This window comes from Stegostoma tigrinum, chromosome 18 (assembly GCF_030684315.1).
Source record: "Stegostoma tigrinum isolate sSteTig4 chromosome 18, sSteTig4.hap1, whole genome shotgun sequence".
Classification (NCBI taxonomy): domain Eukaryota; kingdom Metazoa; phylum Chordata; class Chondrichthyes; order Orectolobiformes; family Stegostomatidae; genus Stegostoma; species Stegostoma tigrinum.
Window position 1 is genome coordinate 41,133,430 of NC_081371.1, and position 24,694 is coordinate 41,158,123.

Sequence of the window (24,694 nt, forward strand, 5' to 3'; positions counted from 1 at the left end):
TCCCAAAACCAGTCCAACCTGTCTCTGCCTCCCTAACCTGTTCTTCCTCTCACCCGTCCCTTCCACCCACCCCAAGCCGCACCTCCATTTCCTACCTACTAACCTCATCCCACCTCCTTGACCTGTCCGTCTTCCCTGGACTGACCTATCGCCTCCCTACCTCCCCACCTAAACTCTCCTTTCCACCTATCTTCTTTTCTCTCCATCTTCGGTCCGCCTCCCCCTCTCTCCCTATTTATTCCAGAACCCTCACCCCATCCCCCTCTCTGATGAAGGGTCTAGGCCCGAAACGTCAGCTTTTGTGCTCCTGAGATGCTGCTGGGCCTGCTGTGTTCATCCAGCCTCACATTTTATTACTTTGAGAGTTTTAGCCTCGACAGAACTGCCTAGTGGAAAATTCAAATTCCTGGGCAATTCCTTCCGAATCTGCTATGATGCAGGATTCTGCAGGCTCTCCATACGCACCTCCCATCTACACTGGAATAATGACCGCCTGGCCAATGGAAAATCCGGTCTAAGATGCCTGGAGATTTTAACTTGGAACCAATCCTTAAATATCCATTACTATTGTCTCCCTAGTTAGGGTTACATTATTTCCTCAGGAATGTGATTTTAGATTAATGCTATTTTTCTGAGGATGCTGGCCTCCTACCTGTTATAATATATTATTCTTTGGGCTGAATAATGATATGAAGGAGTAGCCTTGCTGGTGACATGCTTCATTTCTATTTCCAGTCAGCACGGTCGAATTCCAAAAGGTCATTACTCAAACTGGACATCAAAGTACTGTATGCCGGGCTTCTCTGTTGTGTGGAATCTGTCCATTTGTTAACTTGTCACATTATAACGAAGCACAGGAGTTCGACATGTTTAAACGATTTTCCTTGGTATGCTTGCGCTATGAGAGAATATCATTAAAGATACACATCGTTGTGAGCTTTGACCTTTATCTGTACCCACAGGTGAAGCATACATGAGACTGAACAAACTGACGGAGGCTGAGTTCTGGTACTTGGAGTCCCTGCGTTCTAAACCTGATCATATCCCTGCCCATCTCACATATGGGAAACTTCTGGCACTCACAGTGAGTTGATTGTACTTGTTTTTTCATGTTCTTTACACAACTCATTTCACAAGTTGTCCCTTATGAAACTGTGCATTCAAGAAAGCAAGTCCTTACATCTTAGCACTTACCTTCATAGTTTACGCTTGAACCATGAGTTATTTAAGGATTTCACACTTTCCTTCAGCACATGCTTTTTAATTTGGAAGACATTCAGTATGCTTCTCAAACAGATTTGATCAATACAGTACAAAGCCATATTTTTTCTTATATATTAAAGTTCTTGTTTTCATTTATTGAACACAAGTTTTTTGAATAACAATATGTCTGATTTGTAATGTTGCTGTAAAGTAATAGTTATGATCAGCATTCTCCTTATATTTAAAGCAGCAGGCACATTCATGTGCTAGCTCTGTTGACTTTGAGATCATGCTGATAGACATTGAAGGAAATTGGTGCACTCAGTTTGTACGTCCCAGTTCATCAGATTTACAAAAAGAATGTATGAACCTTCTGTGATGCTAATGTGCTTTGCCCATCCGACAGTTGTACCCTGCTATTACCAGGGCACGTCACTCTGGAATTATTTAAGTCAGTTTGACTACTAAACTCCACTGGGAATGTAAGCATAAGACTTCTGTAAATAGATACAACAATTCCAACGTGCTTCAGTTTCAACAGCAACATGGCACTCTTGCTGTTATATTGAAATTAGTTGTTTTTGCTTTTTCTGCTGCATTGCACATGGCTGGTGATTGATCTTTTTAAGTATTTTCATGCCAGCAGCTCAGATTTCCCAATTTATTTGAGAAACAAAATCTCCTCGGGTTTAGGGGAGGTTCAGAATTCATGCAAATACAATTGCTCTTTCCAGAAATGGGCATAGCCTTCTGTAGCAAACAGGTATTTTCATTGTTCATTTTCTTTTTATTTTCTGCCTCTTTCATATTCTCAATTTGTTTGGCAACAATGCCTGCCAGAATATTTCCTTTATTGAGTTGGATTACATCAGGACTGGGTGCTTAACTATACTCTTCAAATATAATTGAATTGTGAAGTGATTATCTCAAGCTTTCAATTTGAATGGACTTTATATTTGTGTGTTTGATACACTGTTTCACCCCACATTCTGGAGGCAGTTTTCTTTGTGAAACCTATGTTCAATTTGCATATCTCCTAGACTCATGTCAACGTAAAACCATGATTAGTCAGAGTAGTGCACGATTAAAGGGACAAAGTGAGCATGTCTGTTTTTCCTCTACAGATATACTGAATAACCCTGTTCCATGAGCCAATATACTCAGTAAAACACTGAAAACAGTAAAATCTTGTTTCAACAGTGGTAGACAAATTGACGTGACATTCAACCATGGGATTGTGAATCTATGTGTTCATATATTCTGCTATGTGATATCTGCACATTTGCTAAAGAAATCTTATCCAGAAAATAATTTCATGGGGACTCAATTGTAAATCATATTTTCTCGGGTATTTTAAAAAGGAAATTTCATATGGAGAAAGTAAATAAACTTATATTTACATAGTGCCGCTTATGATCCCCGGATGTCCGAAAGCTCTTCAGAGCCAATGAAGTACTTTTAAGACATACTGACTGTTGCCGTTCAGTGACAGCAATTTGTGAACAACAAGGACCCATATTCAAAAATAAGGCAACTAACCTGATTTTTCTTTTGGTTGAGGGATAACTGCTGTTAGGGTTGCGGGGGAATACGTTCTGTGAATTGTGCTGTGGAATCTTTTGCATCCACCAGCCTTTCTCATCTGAATGTTAGGTTGACAAAATGTTAAATGGCTTCTACTACAACAATGAGTAATAATCGTGTTGCTGGTTCTAACCGACGCAGAGATATGAGTTCATTGCCTCGTTTATTAAGTTGTTTTGGCTCCAAGTCATTCCAGACTTCAAGTCACTAATGCCATATGTTCCACTATTACACTGAGATACATTAAGTTGAGGATGCATATTTTGATTGGTGTTTGAGTAGTTATCCACTTAAATTAATTAGGGCGGAACTGCAAAATTACAGTATCATGCATTGCACTGCATTGCAGCATCCTGGACACAGAAGGCACAAATTTGTGTTAAATGAAGTCAATGTCACTTGGATTTTGAACACACATCTGCAGGCACGGATGACAAGAATTTGTCACTTAAATTGAAATGTCACTTACTAAATATTACATAACAAATGTCATACTACTACGTTAACGCACAATGGGATGAAGACTTTTTTTGCTGATTTGGGGGTGGACGTTATTGCATGCATTATTGGAACATATTTCCATCACGTAATAATTTCTTTTGATAGAGAAAACATTATTTTTCAAACTTTCCAGTTTTCACATTTTGTTTGTGTACTAAATCGATTTAAGGTTGAGTATTTTATCAGATAGAATCTGCTTAGGCTTACCAGTCAGTCAAATTTTACCTCATACTGATTTATGATTGTACATACCGATTGTATAGTTTAGTCTGTTTATAGCTGTGCCACGTAAAATAAATGACAATGTGTACTGGACAAATCTATCAATATGATGCAGTGGAACTTATGGAAATACATAACAGTTAAACAAATAAAAGGCCAGGCAGTATTACATAAATGTTTACATTACAGATCATTTTACCATGCAATAATTAATGATCTCAACTTTGCTATAATTAACATTTTTGAGGATCCAGCATTTCATTTGTAATTGGAGTCACTGGGCATGTGGTTTTCATACAGGACTCTTTGCCTCTGTCTTTCCTCTACTGTTTATCTATGTTTCTATCTGTCTGTTTGAGAATTGCACACTGACTTGCTTACTCTCACTCCTCGAGTAATGGGAGATCGAGGTGAATAATTGTCTTCTTGGGCTGCCGATGTTTTTGTTTGAAGTTTTAGCTCATGTATAGGATATTGAAACAAACAATAATACAGAAGTGTTGTCAAACCAATTTTGTGAGAACAATATTCTTTTAAGAATAAACTATCTTTTAAGGAAAATTGTGCAATGTTGGCAGCTCACGTATATACACTATATTGTTTTGTTTCCTCTTTGTAACATTTTCCTCCATTTCATACACAATATCCTGAACTAAAAAAAAACCTTCTTCCCAAGCATCTTGAGTTAGTTAGATGACAGAGACAACCATGGATTAAGCCTCCTGTTTCATTTCCTTTGAGGCAACCGTCCACCCTAAATTGACAGGATGATCTGAGCTCATGCTGTGCAGGGAATTGTGAAGCATGTTAGATTCTTTAAGACATGGAACAACATGGATATTGAACTTTCTGTAAACTTTTCTCATTGATGTTTGTTATACCATTTAGTGGTTGTAAGTATCCTCATTTGGAAGGTTGTATCCTCAACCTGCTGGTTACAGTGAGACTTTGGAACTCAGCAAGGGTGGCACAGTGGCTCAGTGATTAGCACTGCAGCCTCACAGCACCAGGGACCTGGGTTCGATTCCAGCCTCGGGTAACTGTCTGTGCGGAGTTTTCACATTCTCCCCGTGTCTGTGTGGGTTTCCTCCGGGTGCTCTGGTTTCCTCCCACAGTCCAAAGATGTGCAGGCTAAGTGGATCGGCCATGCTAAATTGCCTGTAGAGTTCAGGGGTGTGTGGGTTATAGGGGGATTGGTCTGGGTGGGATGCTTCAAGACGCGGTATTGACTTGTTGGGCCGAACGGCCGGTTTCCACACTGTAGGGAATCTAATCAATTGGAACATATGAGTTTGAATGCGCGTGTTTCAGAATTTGATTCAAAATATGTCAGCAAATTCTGTTTATGGCATGGCTAATACATGAGCTACATTTATCAAGCATTAATATATTTTGTATAGATTGATGTTAAAATGATGGCCTTTGACACCTTGTAGCAGAGGAGACTGATGGAGGCTGGGGCAGGTGGGGACATGATTGAGATGTATAAATTTAGGAGGGGCATAGACAGGAAGAAGTTTTCCTCTCAATGGAAGAAGCAATGAAGAAGGGGCACTGATAAGGAGAGAGGCAGTAAGTTCAGAGGGAAAGTGAAGAAAATATTTTCATTCAGAGGGTGGTGGGAACTTACTGGCTGTAAGGATAGTAGAGGCAGAAATGCTCAATGTTTAAGCAATATTTAGATGTACACTTGCAATGTCAATACATGGAAGTTACTGGGCCAAGTGCTGGAAAATAGGATTAGAACAGTTAACTTGTTGTTTTTGACTACTGCAATGAGCTGAATGACCTTTTTTGATGGTGTAGAGCTCCATGCCTGTATAAAGCGTAAGATATTATTAATCATTCATATATAAACAAAATTAGTGTGCTCTTGTAATGTGTGCTTAGAATCAGCTAATTGTACACAATAAAATAATTCTAGTCAGGGTCTTTGCTTTGCTGATCAGCAATTTAAGCTGAAAACTGAGATATTGAAGCCTTTTCTCAATTAAGATCTGTTTGGTAATTTACAGGGACGTAAGGAAGAAGCTGAAAAATATTTTGTGCGATCTATCCAGCTGGATCCTACAAAAGGGAACTGCTACATGCATTATGGTAAGTTAACTTTTGTTTAAAGTGTCTAACTTGGCCCTAACTTTAGAATGAAGGAAGATCTTATGCAACACGATGCATGACCTAAGGATATCACAAACCATTTCAGCCGATTAACTAATTTTTAGAGTAGGGACTTTTATTTTGTAACAATAACGCTTTCACAACACAGTCCCACAAAACAATAATAAGTGAACAGCTGATGTGTTTTGGAGATGTTGGTCAATGGGGATAAATGTTGACCCTTAAAGGGACTTGAATTTGTAATACTGACCTTCAATGTTTGTACTTTCGCAGTTTCTGTTTCTTCACTTTCACTAAAACCCATGAAATAGTGGAACTTTGATTTTTTTTAAACAGATAATCCATTTCTTCTTTAGTCTGTTCAGCTGATTCGTAGGACTCACACCTTGACCGAGATTTCTGTTCTCACATCCTTTTTGTGGCTCTATTTTCAAACCCATATTGCACAATGCTCCACACTAGAGATTGCACAAGTTACTTTTTCAAGTCTTCCATTGTGCGATCGATCAGTTGTAAAGTGTCAAATAACAGAGAATAGGGTAGCACTTATTTTTGTGGGGTGCAGGGGATCATTAATCTTTTCGCAACACTGGACATTGTGCTTCATCTGGAAGGCTGCACTGACCAGTCTGCTGTCTCAGTCTAGGCTAGCCGAGTCTGGTTGCCTGGCTTCCTTTGCAGATCAGCGGGGAAAAGAATGTCCCACCTCTGTACCACCTTGTCCACCAGCATCTCTATGTCACGAACTGCAAAGCAGGGAGCCACATTATCTTTCTGGGCCGTTTTCTTGGGAAAACACTGGAACATTTCAATGTGAGGGGAAGTTCCTGGCTTGCAGCACCTGAAGTGATATGGAGATGGGTTTTAATTTGGCATTTGTGGTGTACACATCTTAAACTTCTGGCAACAGTGAGCAATCTGTGCTCTCCTGCCACATGATTCCAAGAGACAGACACAAAAGAAGTGGATTATTCAATTAATGAGATGAAGAACAAAAGACTGCATGAGAAAATTTGATGTGCGCCATGACAGACCGGCTACTAGAAATCTCACTTGACGAAACATTTTGCCAAAAATTGAGAAAATTCAAATGACAGCTTTTAAAAATGATAATTAACTTCATCTTGCAATTTGATGTCATCATGCTTAAATCTTTTAAAAAATCGTTCATGGAATGTGAGTATTGCTGGCAAACTTAGCATTGATTTCTGAACCCTAATTGAGAATAAGCAAGTGGCGTTGAGCCTTCTTCATGAACTTCTGATGTCCTTGAGATGCAGCTGCAATAACTATGTTGTTAGATTGGAAGCTCCAGGATTTCATCTAACAGCAATGAAGTGCCTTTGACCTATTTTGCTTGATTATTGATAAGTAGGCTAAATAAAATGTTCAAAAATAAATTTCTAAGCCTCTTCATGATCAAAATTTGGAGGTGAGGATTTTGCCTGTGAAATCTTATTTTACCATCTTCTGTATTATTGTTTGCAGTATAATTTATAGGTTGAATTCCATTTAGACATAGTTGGTCTTCTTAGAGACCATAAAATGATAAGACTACAAGAAATTGGAACAGAGTAGGCCATTTGGCCCCTTGAGCATGCTCAGCCATTCAATAGGATCTCAGCTGATCTGAAATTCCTTGTTTCCACTATCCTAGCTTTTCCCTATAATCCTTGATTCCCCAACTGATCACGAATCTGTCTATCTTAGCCTTAAATATACACAAGAACTGTGGCCCCACAGGTCCCTGTTGCACGGAGTTCCAAAGACTTGCAACGCTCTCTGAGAAAAGAAATTCTTCCTCATCTCAGTCTTAAATTAGCACTGTTTAATTCTGAGTCTATGCCCTAGACTCTCCCATGAGGGGAAACATCCTGTCAGCAAGTATCATGTCAAGTTTTATATGTAACATGGGATGACATTGCATTGCAAATACTATTTACTATGTGCTAATTGTGAAATGCAATTCATTGCATGGTCATGAGGTCAAATCACCTTTGGCTGCTCTGTGTCCATTAGTAATGAGGTCCGAATAGCAACTTAAGTTATTAACGAGAATCCCTGAGATCGGGAATGAAATGTAAAATATGGCACGGTGACTCAGTGGTTAGCATTGCAGCCTCACAATATTAGGGGTCCAGGTTGAATTCTACCTCAGATGACTCTCTGTGTGGAGTTTGGACAGTGTCTGCGTGGGTTTCCTCCAGTTTCTTCCTACAGTCCAAAGATGTTCAGATTGGGTGGATTGGCCATGCTAAATTGTCTGTAGTGTCCAGGGATGTGTAGGTTATGTGGATTAGCCTTGGGGAATGCAGGGTTACAGAGATAGGAGTCTGGATGTGATACTCGTTGGAGGATCGGTGTGGAATCGATGGGCCAAATAACCTGTTTCCACACTGTCGGGATTCTAATAAAATACTAGTGACTCATAGAGATGTACAGCATGTCCAACTTGTTCATGCTGACCAGATATCTGATATAAATCTAATCCCGTTTGCTAACGTTTGGGCCATATCCCTCTAAATCCTTCCTACTCATATACCCATCCAGATGCCTTTTAAATTGTTGTAACACCACTACCGCTGGCAGATCCTTGTATATACATCACCCTCTGTGTGAAACGGTTGCCTCTAAGGTCCCTTTTATATCTTTCCCCTCTCACTTTAAACCTATGCCCTCTAGTTTTGGACTCGCACAGCCTGAGTTAAAAACTATACCTTTTTACTCTATCCATGCCCCTGATGATTTTATAAACCTCTATGAGGTCATCCCTTGGCTTGCAATGCTCCAGGAAAAATAAGCCCGTCTATTCAGCCTCTCCCGATAGCACAAAACCCTCCAAACCAGGCAACCCTTTTCTGAACTCCTTCTAGTTCCACAATAGTCTTCCTCTCAGAGGGAGACCAGAATTGTGTGCAATACTCGAAGTGGAGGAACCAATGTCTTGTGCAGCTGTGACATGACCTCCCAACTCATTTATGCAGTGGACTGACCAATAAAGGCAAGCGTACCAAATGCTGCCTTCACTATCCTATCTGCCTGCGACTCCACTTTCAAGAAACTAGGAACCTCTACTCCCAGGTCTTTTTGTTCAGTAACACTTCCCAGGACCTTCCCATATAAGCCCTGCCCCGATGTGCCTTTCCAAAATGCAGCATCGCACATATATCTAGTGTAAAGATCACATTTATTTTCATAAATTGGCTAGAGCAGAATTGAAGGACATTCAATATGCCCACATGGCCATAAATACAGCTGGGCAGTTCCAACTGAAGGACACATTTGATTGAAAAATTTTGACTTTCAAAAGTGCCTGGTCAATTGTTAAAATTTCGTTCTTAGGATGAGTGTGTCACTGGCTAGGGAGCATTTATTGCCCATCGCTAGTTGCCCAGAAGGCAATTAAGAGTCAACCACATTGCTGTGGGTCTGGAGTCACATGTCGGCCAGACCGGGGAAGGATGGCTGTTTCCTTCCCCAAAGGGCATTAGTGAGCCAGATGGGTTTTTCCCAACAATCGACAATGGGTTCACAGTTAACATTAGACCCTTACTTCCAGATATTTATTGAATTCAAATTCCACCAACTGCCAAGGTAGGATTCCAACTCATGTCTCCACAACATTATCTGCGTTTCTGGATTAACAGTACAGCAGTAAGACCACTAGGCCATCACCTCCCCATTCAATGTTGAAGTAGAAACTGAAATATCTATAAATTTTACTTTTGCCTTCCCGTTTGAATTTGAATTTTATTATAAACAGATTAGGCACAGCATGTTCCATAGGTGTTACCACTGTCAGTTAATTTTTCTATTAATTCAATGGAACATCATTGACAATAACTGACAGCATGAGAGTATACAAAGAAAGAAATCTCACCTGTATTTTGGTAACTAATCACACTGCCTCATGGCCTTGAGATGACACTGTCAAACATTAGCAGACACATTCTTAATGCATTCATGCCATATTTGTCTTTTTCCATCTGAGGTATTAATCCTACTGGTGCTAAAATTAGTGACATAAAAAATTAAGTTTACTGAAATAATACAGCTAAGTATTTTACAAGATCATCACTTTAGGCTTTTTTTTTGTTGCTATTCTATGTAATTGCAGAGCCTGAATATGTTAAACTAGCTCATATTATAAATGAGAAAGAATTTGGCGGGGATGGTAATATAGTTGGAATGTTGACCTTGACAACTATTGGCAAATGTCATTAAAAACCCATCTGGACATTAATGTCCTTTAGGGAAGGAATTCTGCCTTCCTTAATTTTTCTGGGTTACATATGAGGCCTACGACAATGTGGTTAACTCTTAAATTCCCTCCAACAATGATTTAGAAAGGCACTCAATTCAAATGCAATTAGGAGTAGACAACAAATGCTTGCCTTGCCAGTGATGCCATGTCTTATAAAAGGATGAAGAAAAGTAATTTAAATCACACCTTTCATGATCTCAGAACATCTGAAAGTACTATATGGGACAAAAAAAATTCATCACCATGATGATGATGTGGGAAATCATCACAGAATCCTGATAGTGTGGAAACAGACCCTTCGGCCCAACAAATCCATACCACCCCTCAGAGCTTCCCACCCAGACCCATCCCTCATAACCCACCTAATCTACACATCCCTGAACATTGTGGGCAATTTCGCATGGCCAATCCACCTAACCTGCATATCATTGCACTGTGGGAAGAAACCAGAGCACCCTGAGGAAATCCATGCAGACACAGGGAGAACGTGCAAACTCCAAACAGACGGTCACCTGAGGATGGAATCGAACCCAGGTCCCTGGTGCTGTGTGGCAGCTGTGCTAACCAGTGAGCCACTGTGCCACCCTCACTCTTTGCTGGCCAAAGTGTTCAATTTGTAAGCAGTAGGATTTCACAAACAGTGAATTGATAATGACCAGGTAAGCTGTTTTAGTAGTGTTGTTTGAGTGATAAGTGTTATCCAGGACACCAGAGAGAACTCTCCTGCCTTCCTTCACAACTGCGCCATGATATCCTTCGGACCTCAATCAGTTTAAAATGTATCCGAGAGACAACACTGCTGACAATGCAGCATTCCCACATCATTGCAGAGATTGTGTCTCATTCCTGGAGTGGACTTGAACACACAACCTTCTGCCTCAATACAAGTACACTTTGAACCAACATTGGTGTCTCTCCAAACTCAGTGTTCAGAAGTCATTGTCAACCTCAGATCAGTGGAAGTGAAATAAATTTAATGGCTTGATAATAGCCATGTTTCATACATTAAAGTGCTGAATATTTTGTTTTAAAGAGTTCTTACTAGTGCTTAATGAAACATAAATAATTAGATTGTGAACGAAAACAAAGTTGCTGGAAAAGCTCAGCAGGTCTGGCAGCATCTGTGGAGGAGAAAACAGAGTTAACATTTCGGGTCCAGTGACCCTTCCTCAGAACTGATGGTAGCTGTGATAATATCAGTTTATATGCAGAAAATAGGGGAGGAGAGTGGGGTAGGGAGTAAATGACAGAATAGAGCCTAAAGAGACAGAAGAATAGTTGGACAGACAAAGGAGTTGATACCGATCTTGCCACAAGGGTGAATAGTTGTTAATGGGAACTGTTAGTGACTAGCAACAAGTGGTGTGTAATGGCATACTATGTGATCACAAGGTCTGGTATGTGGGTAGGGGCCTAGGACATTGGAGAGTTTAGGCCCTAAAATGACTGAACTCGATATTGAGTCCGGAGGGCTGCAGGGTCCCCAAGTGGAAAGTAAGGTATTGTTCTTCCAGCTTGCATTGAGCTTCACTGGAACACTACAGCAAGCCAGAGACCAAGGTGTTGGCCAGGAAAAAGGGTGGTACGTTAAAATGGCAAGCAACGGGTAGCTCAGGGTCTTTTTTGCGAGCAGAATGCAGATGTTCTGCAAAGTGGTCACCCCCAGTCTACGCTTCATTTCCCCAGTGTAGAGGAGACCACATTGTGAGCAGCGAATACAGTAGACTAGATTTTAGGAACTGCAGGTGAAGTATTGCTTCACCTGGAAGGTATGTTTGGTTCCTTGGATTCTGGGAGGGAGGAGATACGCAGGTGTTGCACCTTAACCAGTTACAGGGGAAGATGCCGTAAGGCTGTTGCGAGGATGTTGTGGGTGAATGAAGCGTGGACCAGGGTGTCCCAGAGGGAATGGTCCCTGCGGAAGGTGGAAAAGGGAGGGGAGGGGAACATGTTTCTGGTGGTGGCATCTCACTGGAGGTGGTAAAATTGTGGCAGATTTACACTAACTGTTCACTCCAGAATTTTATACAACATTATTAACAATAATTTTCTGCCCCTATTTTGTATGCTATTCTGTGCAGCATTTTTACTTTAAACAGTTTGCCAGCCCTGTTCAGGTGTTCAGGAGGTCCTCAGGGCTGTTCCTAGTTGTATTTGGTATCTTCAAAAGAAATGCAGATTAGCTATCCTTCATGCAATATCTTCTGTTTTGCTTTAGAAACATGTGAAAGCACACGCTGCTTTTAAAATCCACAATATTAAAATTCTTCTTTCAAAACCTTTCTATGGAGAAATAGCCTTAAGATTTGAAGTCAAGACAGCTGGCTTGGATTCCCTGATTCAGTTTCTTGGCATCTTTTGCGTAGTAAGTGACAGATGGAGGTATTGTTTCTTGCAAGCCAAATAGGAACTCCCCAGGAAACAATGGAGTACCAGCATGGTTAGATCTTTATCAGGTTATGTAAAGCTATGACCCCAGATAGATAGGTTGCTGATTGAAAAGGAATTGACACTGTCAATGTTCTGTTCCTAAAAAAAATTGCATTTTTATGTTTTATCACAGGTCAATTTCTGTTAGAGGAATCTCGTCTGGTAGAAGCTGCTCAGATGGCAGAGAGAGCAGCTGAACTGGACAGCACAGAATTTGATGTTGTCTTTAATGCAGCCCACATGCTCAGGTTAGTTCTTTCTTATTAATGGATTGCATCATGAAATACAGTTTGAATTAGGCTGTTGGACACTATGGATTTTGTTATCAGACATAATTTGGAGGGAAAATAAGCATTTTTTTCAAAAAGGAAAGAATTATGGGCTAATATTTCAATGCGGCAGACTTTCAAATCTATTTTAAAAAGCAGCAGCATCATGCAGTAATTCTGCCTCCCTCTGTGCTTAATTTAACTTGGATGTCTTGTATGCTAAAACATTTAAAAAAAACATATATACTTGGTCTATGTGACCTCGTAGAGGGCTCTGAAGGGCAGGTTGTAGTAAGTGCTTTGCTGGCATGAAGTATTTGGAAAACAGAAATGATACACTATATAGTTTTACAGCTAGTCGTCTTCTGATAAAGTTCACTTGTAAATGACCGAAGTAACTTATTTTGCAATGTGTATACGCTTTCACTGGGAGTCGTAAGTGGGATGATAAAAACACAGTTGGAAACAATTGCATCCATTACAAATGCTGGCTTCATTTCGAGAGTATCATTTCACAAATAACAATATGCAGGTAATCCAGAAAAATTTGGCCTATAATTTGAGTCAATTCTTTCTCCAGGGGCAATAGACCAACATTAAATGCTGCATTAACTCCTGGTACAATTGTATTTAGATTTTGAGGATTAAAAACGGAATACAATTTTGTACCAGAATAAAATAAAGAACAAATTGATCAGCATTTGATGGAGAAATGCAGGTTTGCTTTTAAGGTTGCAACATTCATAATTATTGACATGGCCAGACTGTAGCAAAAACATTTATAGAATTTTGAGAAGATTTGTAGCTCAGATTGAGGTTCTGGATGTGAGTTTGCTTGCTGAGCTGGAAGGTTAGTTTTCAGACATTTCGTCACCATTCTAGGTAACATCATCAGTGAGCCTCCGATGAAGCGCTGGTGTTATGTCCCGCTTCCTATTTATCTGGTTAGGTTTCCTTGGGTTGGTGATGTCATTTCCTGCGTTGGTGATGTCATTTCCTGTTCTTTTTCTCAGGGGATGGTAGATTGGCTCCAAATCAATGTGTTTGTTGATGGAGTTCCGGTTGGAATGCCATGCTTCTAGGAATTCTCGTGCGTGTCTCTGTTTTGCTTGTCCTAGGATGGATGTGTTGTCCCAATCAAAGTGGTGTCCTTCCTCATTTGTATGCAAGGATACGAGTGACAGTGGGTCATGTCGTTTGGTGACTAGTTGATGTTCATGTATCCTGGTGGCTAGCTTTCTGCCTGTTTGTCCAATGTAGTGTTTGTCACAGTTCTTGCAAGGTATTTTGTAGATGACGTTTGTTTTGTTTGTTGTCTGCATAGGGTCTTTTAAATTCATTTGACAAACGTCATCTACAAAATACCTTGCAAGAACTGTGACAAACACTACATTGGACAAACTGGCAAAAAGCTAGCCACCAGAATACATGAACATCAACTAGCCACAAAACGACATGACCCACTATCACTCGTATCCTTGCATACAGATGAGGAAGGACACCACTTTGATTGGGACAACACATCCATCCTAGGACAAGCCAAACAGAGACACGCACGAGAATTCCTAGAAGCATGGCATTCCAGCCGGAACTCCATCAACAAACACATTGATTTGGAGCCAATCTACCATCCCCTGAGAAAAAGAACAGGAAATGACATCACCAACCCAAGGAAACCTAACCAGATAAATAGAAAGTGGGACATAACACCAGCGCTTCGTCGGAGGCTCACTGTTGATGTTACCCAGAATGGTGACGAAACGTCTGGGAACAAACCTTCCAGCTCAGCGAGCAAACTCACATCCACATTTATAGAATACACTGTCAGATTTCACTTAGGTTTGTTTGTATATGTCCTCATTTATTTATTAAATTCAAAAGAATGCACTGTTCTGGAATAAGCAAAAATAGGATATATCTCACCTGATTTAATTGGTCTCACCTGAGATAAAATAGTTGTCTGTGCCTCACAAAAACGCTTAAAACTATTCGAAAACTTGACAAGGAGGGAAACTTTACCTGTCTGATGAGTCTAGAATTGAGGACCGTTGTCTTAAGATATGGTTCAGAGGTTTATGCATCTTTGGAATTCTCTACATGGAGGATAGTGGAGGCTCAGTTGATGAGAATATGCAAGGCTAAGATCAATAAGAAATAAAACAGTGTTGAGCAGGAGGAGAACAGCAGGCCAGGCAGCATGGGAAGGGCAGGAAAGTTGACATTTTGTGTCAGGACCCTTCTTCAAACAAATAAAGAAGGATCCTGACCTGAAACGTCAACTTCTCGGCTCCTCTGATGCTACCTGGCCTGCTCTGTGCTTCTCCAGCTCCATGTTGTTTTATCCCTGACTCCAGCATCAGCAGTTCATACTGTCTCTAAGATTTATAAGATTTTTTTTGGACACTAATTAAAGAATATGACAGTAGAACAGGAAATTGAAATTACAGGGGAAGAATAACCATGATCTAATTGTATGGTGAAGCAGGCTTGAGAGACCATTTGGCTTCCTACTGTTCCCATTTCCTGTGTTACACAAAAACATGCTTAAGCATGTAAAGTGGACATCTTGAATATTGATGTAATTGTGGGCTGTATCTGGTTCACCTGCATATAATGAAACCCTATGCTTGAACATTCACCCCTTTTAAACTCAACAAGTTCACTTTGTACTTTTTAAATAACCTTTTGCAAAGTTATTCTATTCATCATAATTGCAATGCATAGTAGACACTGCAGCATTTTATTCACTTTTATATTCAGCCCAAGTTTAAAAAAAAATTAGAAAAATTATCAAAAACTCACATTGCTTGGGGAATTTTGAAAAGCAGTATTTGTACTCTGATTTGTTTTTTGGTTCCTGGTGAAAATACACTTAATAGTGTACAGGTTAGTGCGAGTAAGCGCTAAAGAATAGCGCGTGAAGAATTGTGATTCATTTTAATTCCCCTGGAATACAGCTAATATTTCCAATAGAACATAACTTCAAATTCATAATTATGTTTCCATAAATCTTGCATGACAAGTATTATAGTTGATAATTTAGAGGTATAACATAGAATAATATGACATTAAGAAGTAATCCTACTGGCTTCCTGAATAATTTGTTAAATGCTTAGCCAAGGGTTTACATTGCTATCATCAGCCACTTCTGTGTAAGATTCTTGTTAAGGCCAACTGATCCCTTACCCAATTATTAATGATGCTACACAATAAGCTGAGGGTGGGGACAGTCAGAACAGTTTGTCATAACCTCTGGAAACTACAACAAGGTCAGAATGTAAACATATTGAACTGATATCACCTTAGAATGGAGAATTTATCACCAATATTATTGCAAGTGCACTCCGCTGCAAAAGTACAAAAACACATCTGTCTGAATCTTAGGAATGCGCTCTAATGTTTTCTGATGTTGAGGGAGTCTAAGGAGAAGTGATTATTTGCAGAAATTAAAAATCCCTTGGCATGAATGTTAAAACATCAGAATTTGAAAATAAACTTTAGTTGAGATCATTCTGTGACTATTGTAAAAGTTTAGATTAGGGCTGCAATGAAAACAGTATACTTTAGCTTTGACGCTTCATTCATGTCACACAACATAGTTTTGGCTGCCATTTCAGAGTAAAATGGCACCGGTTAGGAGATCAAAGCCACGGGTAAGGATCAAGTCAAGTAGAAACTGTCTGAATGGGAGTCTTGAAGTCACATGTTTATCCTGGCTTAATATATGTGCTGTTAATAAATTACCGGCCAAATTTCAAAGTGTTTTGCATTCTTGTACTGGCACATTCACACATGTGCATCTTTGAGTGGAGGTGGCTTTTACAGAGATGAATCATTGCATAAATCTGGTCCATTGATATTGGTATTTATTTTGCAGGAAAAATGTAACATATGTCAACTTAGATTGTAAAGTGCAGTTAACCTTGCTAAAATAGATGTAATATGTTATTTTTATTCCCAGAATGTGAACAACCTTGACAAGGTGATATTTTAAATTCACGACTACTTATGACTACGTTGTTATGGAAGAGAAGACAGGGATTGTCATTTTCTTGCTGTGATGGATATTAAGGAATAAGTTGGTTTTACTGCAAACCAGTAAACTTTGAGCTATTGTTTTTACTATCATCACCACCAAAACAAGCTAATTTGCAGAACTTAGATTCATACTGGTTCAATGATATTTTAACTCATAATCCAGTACCCTGTCCAGTAACTACGATGCTACTTTGTCTGCATTGATATTGTTTGCATTCAGATTTGTCACCTACTTAATTCCAATCTTTATCTCTGCATTCTTTAGTATTTGTCTTTTTCAAACAACTGTTAATTTCCCTTTTAAAATAATTCATGACCTCTGCTTCAGTAATTATTTGTAGCAGAGAATTTAACATTGTAAAATGTCTGCTGTGCGAATAGATTTGTTTTGTGATTATGTTACATTTGTTCTTTGCCCCAACGATTGAGCTGAGCACTCAAAACCCTTCGTCACATTGATAAACTTCTAACTAGTCAACCTCAAACTTCAAAGCTCTAATGTTCAAAGAAATTCGTCAGGGCAGGACGACAGTAAAAGCACATAAACATACAAAGTACGGTGAATAAGGTTCGTGAACTACAAGCACGAATAGCAATGTGGGAATGTGATGACTGTGGCAACAACAGAGATGTGAGGAACAAAATTGTGAGGACTCAGCTGTAAAGTGCAAGAATGTATGCCTTCAGTAAAGATAGAGAAGGAACAAAAAGGAGGTTATATTGCAATAATGGTTAGGAAATATATTGTCATACTTGAAAGGGAGGACTCCTTTGAGAGGTCAAGGGTAGAGTCCATTTGATTGGAGTTGGGAGGACAAATTTTAGGCATTTTATAGGCCTTCAATTAGTGGGACCAAGAGAAAGAGAGGAAGACATTCACAGGGAATTCACAGATGTACAATAACACTAGACTGGTGACACTGAAGATTTTTAATTACCCAAATATTGATTGGAATAATGTTACAGGGTAAGTTAGGGAAGAGAAGATTGGTGGAATCACAGAGCTATGCTCAGAAAAATTCCTTGATCAGTATGCTCTCAATCCAACTGGAAAGGAGGAATTGCTGGTCTGCTGTTGGAAAATGATACAGCTCAAATGGACTAACCAACTGTGGGGAAACATTGGGTAACGGTGATCTTTGTAATATGTGAGTTCTGTTGGCATTTAAGAAGGTAACTGCAATGCTAGAATTCATTTCAAAAGGCAAGATTAGATATGACTGCTGAGTCTGTATGAGGCTCTGGTCAGACTGCATTTGGAATACAGTGAGCAGTTTTGGGCCGCATTTGTAAGGAAGAATATGCTGGCGTTGGAGATGTCCAGAGGAGTTGATTCTGTGAATGAAGATCTTGTTGTATGAGGAGCAGTTGAGAATGCTAGGATCTGTCCTTGATGCAGTTTAGAAGGATGAGAGGAAGTCACATTGAAATTGCAGAATACTGAGAGGGCTGCAAAAAGTGCATGTGGAGAAGATGCTTCCACAAGCAGGGGAGACTAGGACCTGAGGGCACAACCTCAGAATGCAGGCATGACCCTTTAGAACTGAGATGAGGAGGAATTTCTTCGGCCAGAGGGTGGTGAATCTGTAAAACCCATTGCCGCAGAGGGCTGTGAAGGCCAAGCCATTGAGTGCATTTAAGACAGAGATAGATAGATTATTGATTAGTAAGGGTATTAAGGAATACAGGGAGAATGCAGGAGAATGGGGTTGAGAAACATATCCGCCATTATCGAATGGCGAAACAGACTTGATGAGATGATTGGCCTAATTCTACTCCTGTGTCTGATGGTCTTATGATTGTATGTGAAACTTTAGATTAATGGAGATAAACAAGGAACAGTCAAATATAGAACTTCTAAATTGGAAGAAGACAAATTAAAGTGAAATGAGAAGGAACCTAAATTCATAAATGAGACTGATGAGAAAATCTGCAATGGATCAATCTGTGGTATTTGATCCTTCAGGCTAGGTGCTATCCAACAAGGGTAAAAGGGAAGGAAGCCAAAATAAAACTCCTTAAATACAAAGGAGTGTGCATGTTGCATGTCTTGTTGAAATGAGAACCATGTCGAACACCATTGATTGTGGAGGCAATGATAAAAATAAGATTGGAAAAGAGAGAAGGTGAGAACAGAATGACAATAAACATAAAAGGGAACCCAAGAGTCCTCTCCCTGCATGAAAATAGGAAGCAGTACTAAGAAATGGATTGGATCCTACTCGGGACAGAAGGGACAAGAAGGGGTTTCAGGGGCACGGAAAAGAGGCTGGATTATTTAAACTTTCTTGTATTGTAAGGTAGAAAATTTTAACCATCTATCAGTATAAGAATGACAGTGCTGAAATTGTGAAAAGTGAATGGAATAGTTACTGGAAAGCTGGCTGTGCATATGGTAAGCCACCTAGTCCAATGGTAGTGTCTCATTCTGCTAAAGGATTGGGACAAGCAGAAGTGCTTGTCTTAATTTCTCAAGCTTCCTTATACATGGGCCAGGTGCCAGAGGATTTGAGAGTGATGCCGTTATACAAGAAAGGGCCCAAAGACAGTCCTCACAATTACGGACCAATTAATTTATTATCACTGGTGGATAAAACTTTGAAGTCCAGAAACATAGAAAAATCTTCAGTCACTCGGAGAGATTTGAGTTAATTAAAGAGAGTAAATGGACTTGTGAAAGGCAGATCATACTCCTGCAGTCTGATTGAATGCTTTGGTGAAATTACAGTGAAGGTTGATTAAGAATATTCAGTGGATGTTATCTGTCTGGATTTTAAGAAAGAATTCAACAAGGTACCAGATGAAAGGACTAATTAACAAAATTGAGGTTTATGGAATATAAGACCCAGTGTACAATTGGATAGGAGAAACTGGTTTAGAACGGAAAGCAGCATGTTGTCATAAATTTGTTGTTTTTTGAACTGGTAGAACAGTGTTGGGCAGTGATGTTCTCTAAGAACCAGCACTTATATCCATCCATAATTTCCCTTATTGTGTTGATCAGTCGGGGCTGCATGGACTCATTGGGCTGCATAACCTCCTTCTCTGCCATAAATTACTTGATGATTCTTAGTTCATATGCTACTTTTCATAACCATAAGTAAATCAGTAAATCCATAATGAATCAACGGTATATCATTGCCAATGCTTTTCTATCCTCCTGATCATGCGTTATCGTGGCACAACTAGGGTCTGGTTTAAATTCAATGTTACTTTGAAACCTTTACGTGCAGTTATATCAAGGCATTTTGTTTTCCTTTTCTAATAGCCTTAAATATGTGTACAGCCAAATTTAATGTGCATTTTGTGCATCTAGGTCACTTGATTTTATTTTCTCCATTTAGTATATAGATATATATATTTCCTTCCACATCCTTACTTCCAAATTAAACATTTCATACTTTTCGACATTGAATTTGCACCTATCTGCCTATCCTGCTGGCATTTTTTGCCAGCTTCCCTGTGTCCCCACACTCTTTTGACACAGCCCCAATTTCAGCAAATTTCACCACTATTCCTACAATCCTCCGGTCTAATTCACTGCATATGTATTGACAGGTGCAACTCTAACACTGACCCTTCTGGCTGACCACTCAACGTATTTTCATTCTAATAAACTTCCTTGTGCCACTCATAGTTGCTTCCTCCACACCAATCATCCTTTTTTGGACAACCAACAAGTTAGTTGGAGAGCACAGTGTCAGGGCAGCACATGGCTCAGTGGTTAGCATGTGCTTCACAGCACCAGGGACCAAGATTTGACTCCAGGTCTGGGCGACTGTCTGTGTGGAGTTTGCACGTTCTCCCCATGTCTGCATGAGTTTCCTCCGGGTGCTCTGGTTTCTTCCCACTGTCCAAAGATGTGCAGGTAGTGTCCAGGGATGTGTGAACTAGGTCTGCTAGCCAGGGGAAATGCAGGGTTACAGAGATGGGGTGGGTCTGAAGGGCTGCTCTTTGGATAGTTGGTGTAGATGCTATGAGCTGAATGGTCTGCTTCTAAACTGTAATGATCCTATGAAGTAAAAGTTTCTGTAGGTAAATTTCATTTTATTTTATCTCTGCTGAATTAACAAGGTTATTGTTCATCTCGTCAAATGGCTGTAACATTGATTAGCAAAACAGCTGCCCATTATACGAACAAACTGATTTTAATTTCTAGTTTTATGCCTGAGCAGTAAATTGAGGAATTTCATAACATGCTTAGTCACAGATTTTACTCAGTTGATAAAACTTTATTGCAAATATTTTAGCTGTATTTTCTTCTCTAAATGATTGTTAATTAATTGCTATATTTCATCAAACCAGCAAAAGACCTTGATCATAGGATCTGAACTGTTAATAGTTCTCAATTGGGTACATTAAAGCCAGAAATATAACATTAATCTACTTTATTGTTCCAATAGATCTATATTTGGCATCTAATATTATGAATAATAATATTATTTCTCATGTGGGACCATTTCTTGGAACTGTACTAACTGGCAAGTGTTGAAAGATTTTGTTCCAATGCTGTTCATCTATGTTCAATTTCTCGATGAAACAGTAGCAGAGACATTCAAAACTTTTGGCAGAAGTCTGTTTGTGAGGTGAACGAATAGTGAATCAAAACAATTTCAGACGGCATTCTTTTCTTAATTTGTTTGCAAAAATGCTATGGAATAGTGGAGAATAATGGAAATATATTCAGAGTGCATGGCAAATCATATTAATCTTTTACCCTTCAAGCAGTTCTGCCAAACACTCAATAGTCTCCACAAAGGAAACTACAACTCGTCAAACACATTAGTGTCATAAACGTGGTCAAATTTTTAAGGAAAGTTGCAAAACAATCTAATAACAGATAATGTTCTCACTAGGTCAGCGCAGGCTTTTTCATGAAAACATAATTGTGTGAGCTACTCAGACCAAATAGATTTCTATGCGTTCTAAATTAATGAGCCTTGGTCAGGCTGATAGTCAGGCTGACATAATTGGATTTGAGGTGAGGGATGGAAAGAACAATCAAGGTTCCAACTCATGATGCACAAAGCAATGTAATGCATTGGTGAAAAATGGAAAAAAATACAGAAAATTATGGCAAGATCCGGAAAGTTTGGTAGCATCTTTGGTGAGAGAAACAAATTTAGACACTTTATCTAAATGCTCGTAGTATTCGCAACAAAGTGGATGAATTAACAGCACAAATCCTCTTGAATGATTATGATGTGGTCGGCATCACAGAGACATTGTTGCAGGGAGCTCAGGACTGGCAGTTAAACATGCAAGGATTCAAAACATATCGAAAAGACAGGGATGTGGGCAGAGGGGGTGGGGTTGCCTTGTTAGTTAAGAATGGAATTAAATCTATGGCACTGAATGACATAGGGTCAGAGGATGTGGAGTCTGTGTGGGTGGAATTGAGGAACCACAAAGGCAAAAAAACTATAATGGGAGTTATGTACAGACCTCCTAACAGTGATCAGGACCAGGGGCGCAAGATGCACCGAGAAATAGATAGGGCATGTCAGAAAGGCAAGGTCACGGTGATCATGGGGTCTTCAATATGCAGGTGGATTGGGTGAATAATGTTGCCGGTGGATCCAAAGAAAGAGAATTCATGGAATGTTTGCAGGATGGCTTTTTGGAACAGCTTGTGATGGAGCCCACAAGGGAGCAGGCTATTCTGGACTTAGTGCTATGTAATAAGCCAGACTTTATAAAAGACCTTAAAGTAAGGGAACACTTAGGAGGCAGCAATCATAATATGGTGGAGTTCAGTCTGCGGTTTGAAAGAGAGAAGGCAAAATCGGATGTAATGGTGTTACAGTTAAATAAAGGTAGTTACAGGGGCATGAGAGAGGAATTGATGAAAATCAACTGGAAGCAGAGCCTAGCGGGGAAGACAGTAGACCAACAATGGCAGGAGTTTCTGGGTGTAATTGAGGACACAGTACAGAGGTTCATCCCAAAGAAAAGAAAGATTATCCGGGGTGGGATTAGACAGCCATGGCTGAAAAAGGAAGTCAGGAAATGTATCAAAGAAAAGAGACAGCCTATAAAGTAGCCAAGAGCACTGGGAAATCAGAAGATCGGGAAGGCTACAAAAACAGACAGAGGATAACAAAGAGAGCAATAAGGAAGGAGAGGATCAAATATGAAGGTAGGCTAGCTAGTAATATTAGAAATGATAGTAAAAGCTTCTTTCAATACATAAGAAACAAACGAGAGGCAAAAGTAGATATTGGGCCGCTCCAAATTGATGCTGCAAGGCTAGTGATGGGAGATAAGGAAATAGCTGAAGAACTTTATAAGTACTTTGCGTCAGTCTTCACAGTGAAAGACATGAGTAGTATGCCAACAATTAGGGAGAGCCAGGGGGCAGAGTTGAGTACGGTAAGCATTACAAAAGAGAAAGTGCTACAAAAGCTAAAGTGTCTAAAAATTGATAAATCTCCGGGCCCCGATGGGCTACATCCTAGAGTTCTGAGGGAGATGGCTGAGGAAATAGTGGAGGCTTTGGTCGTGATCTTTCAAAAGTCACTGGAGTGAGGGAAAGTCCCCAGATGATGGGAAAATTGCTGTTGTAACTCCCTTGTTTAAGAAAGGATCAAGGCAAAAGATGGAAAATTATAGGCTGATTAGCCTAACCTTGGTAGTTGGTAAAATTCGAGAATCCATTGTCAAGGATGAGATTTCTAAATTCCTGGATGTGCAGTGTCAGCTTAAAACAAGTCAGCATGGTTTTAGTAAGGGGAGGTTGTGCCTGACAAACCTGTTAGAATTCTTTGAAGAGGTAACAAGTATGTTAGACCAGGGAAACCCAGTAGATGTTATCTATCTAGACTTCCAAAAGGCCTTTGATACAGTGCCTCACAGGAGGCTGCTGAGCTAGGTGAGGGCCCATGGTGTTCGAGGTGAGCTACTGGCTTGGATTGAAGATTGGCTGTCTGACAGAAGGCAGAGAGTTGGGATAAAAGCTCTTTTTTGGAATGGCAACCGGTGACAAGTGGTGTGCCGCAGGGGTCAGTGTTGGAGCCACAGCTGTTCTCCTTGTATATTAATGATGTGGATGAAGGGACTGGGGGCATTCTGGCGAAGTTTGCCGATGATACGAAGATAGGTGGACAGGCAGGTAGTACTGAGGAGGTGGGGAAGCTGCAGAAAGATTTAGACAGTTCAGGAGAGTGGTCCAGGAAATGACTGATGAAATTCAATGTGAGTAAATGTGAGGTTTTGCACTTTGGAAAAAAGAATACAGGCATGGACTATTTTCTAAACGGTGAGAAAATTCACAAATCTGAAGTGCAAAGGGATCTGGGAGTGTTGGTCCAGGATTCTCTAAAGGTTAACTTGCAGGTAGAGTCCAAAATTAAGAAAGCGAATGTAATGTTGTCATTAATCTCAAGAGGGTTGGAATATAAAAGAAGCAATGTGTTTCTGAGGCTTTATAAGACCCCATTTAGAATACTGTTTTGAACCCCACACCTCAGGAAGGACATACTGGCCCTGGAGCGTGTCCAGCTGAGATTCACACGGATGATCCCTGGAATGGTAGGTTTAATTTATGATGAACTGCCAAGGATCCTGGGATTGTACTCATTGGAGTTTAGAAGGTTGCGGGGAGATCTAATAGAAACTTACAAGATAATGTATGGTTTAGAAGGGGTGGACGCTAGGAAGTTGTTTCCGTTAGGCGGGGTGGCTCGGACCCGTGGGCACAGCCTTAAAATTAGAGGGGGTAAATTTAAAACTGAAATGAGACGACATTTCTTCAGCCAGAGAGTGGTGGGCTTGTGGAATTCATTGCCGCAGAGTGCAGTGGAGGCCGGGACGTTAGATGCCTTCAAGGCAGAGATCGACAAATTCTTGATCTCAGAAAGAATCAAGGTCGACGGGGAGAGTCCAGGGAAGTGGTGTTGAAATGCCCATCAGCCATGACTTAAATGGCGGAGTGGACTTGATGGGCCGAGTGGCCTTACTTCCACTCCTATGTCTTATGGTCTTAAATTTGTCATTTCAAATGCAAGGCCACCAACCTGAAATGAATGTTTGTAAGCCAAATGTGCATTTTCAGCGTTTTCTGTTT

General features: G+C 40.0%; 1 protein-coding gene across 3 annotated transcripts in view; it reads left to right on the forward strand.

The window, feature by feature from the left end:
• Positions 1 to 24,694, forward strand: part of LOC125461000 (protein O-mannosyl-transferase TMTC2) — a 190,388-nt gene that overhangs the window by 154,184 nt on the left and 11,510 nt on the right. For all 3 annotated transcript variants that reach the window (XM_048549261.2, XM_048549264.2, XM_048549262.2), the window contains exons 8-10: positions 963 to 1,084; positions 5,526 to 5,607; positions 12,456 to 12,570. In XM_048549261.2, coding sequence (XP_048405218.1) covers positions 963 to 1,084; positions 5,526 to 5,607; positions 12,456 to 12,570 — 319 coding nt within the window. The remainder of the gene's footprint in view (positions 1 to 962; positions 1,085 to 5,525; positions 5,608 to 12,455; positions 12,571 to 24,694) is intronic.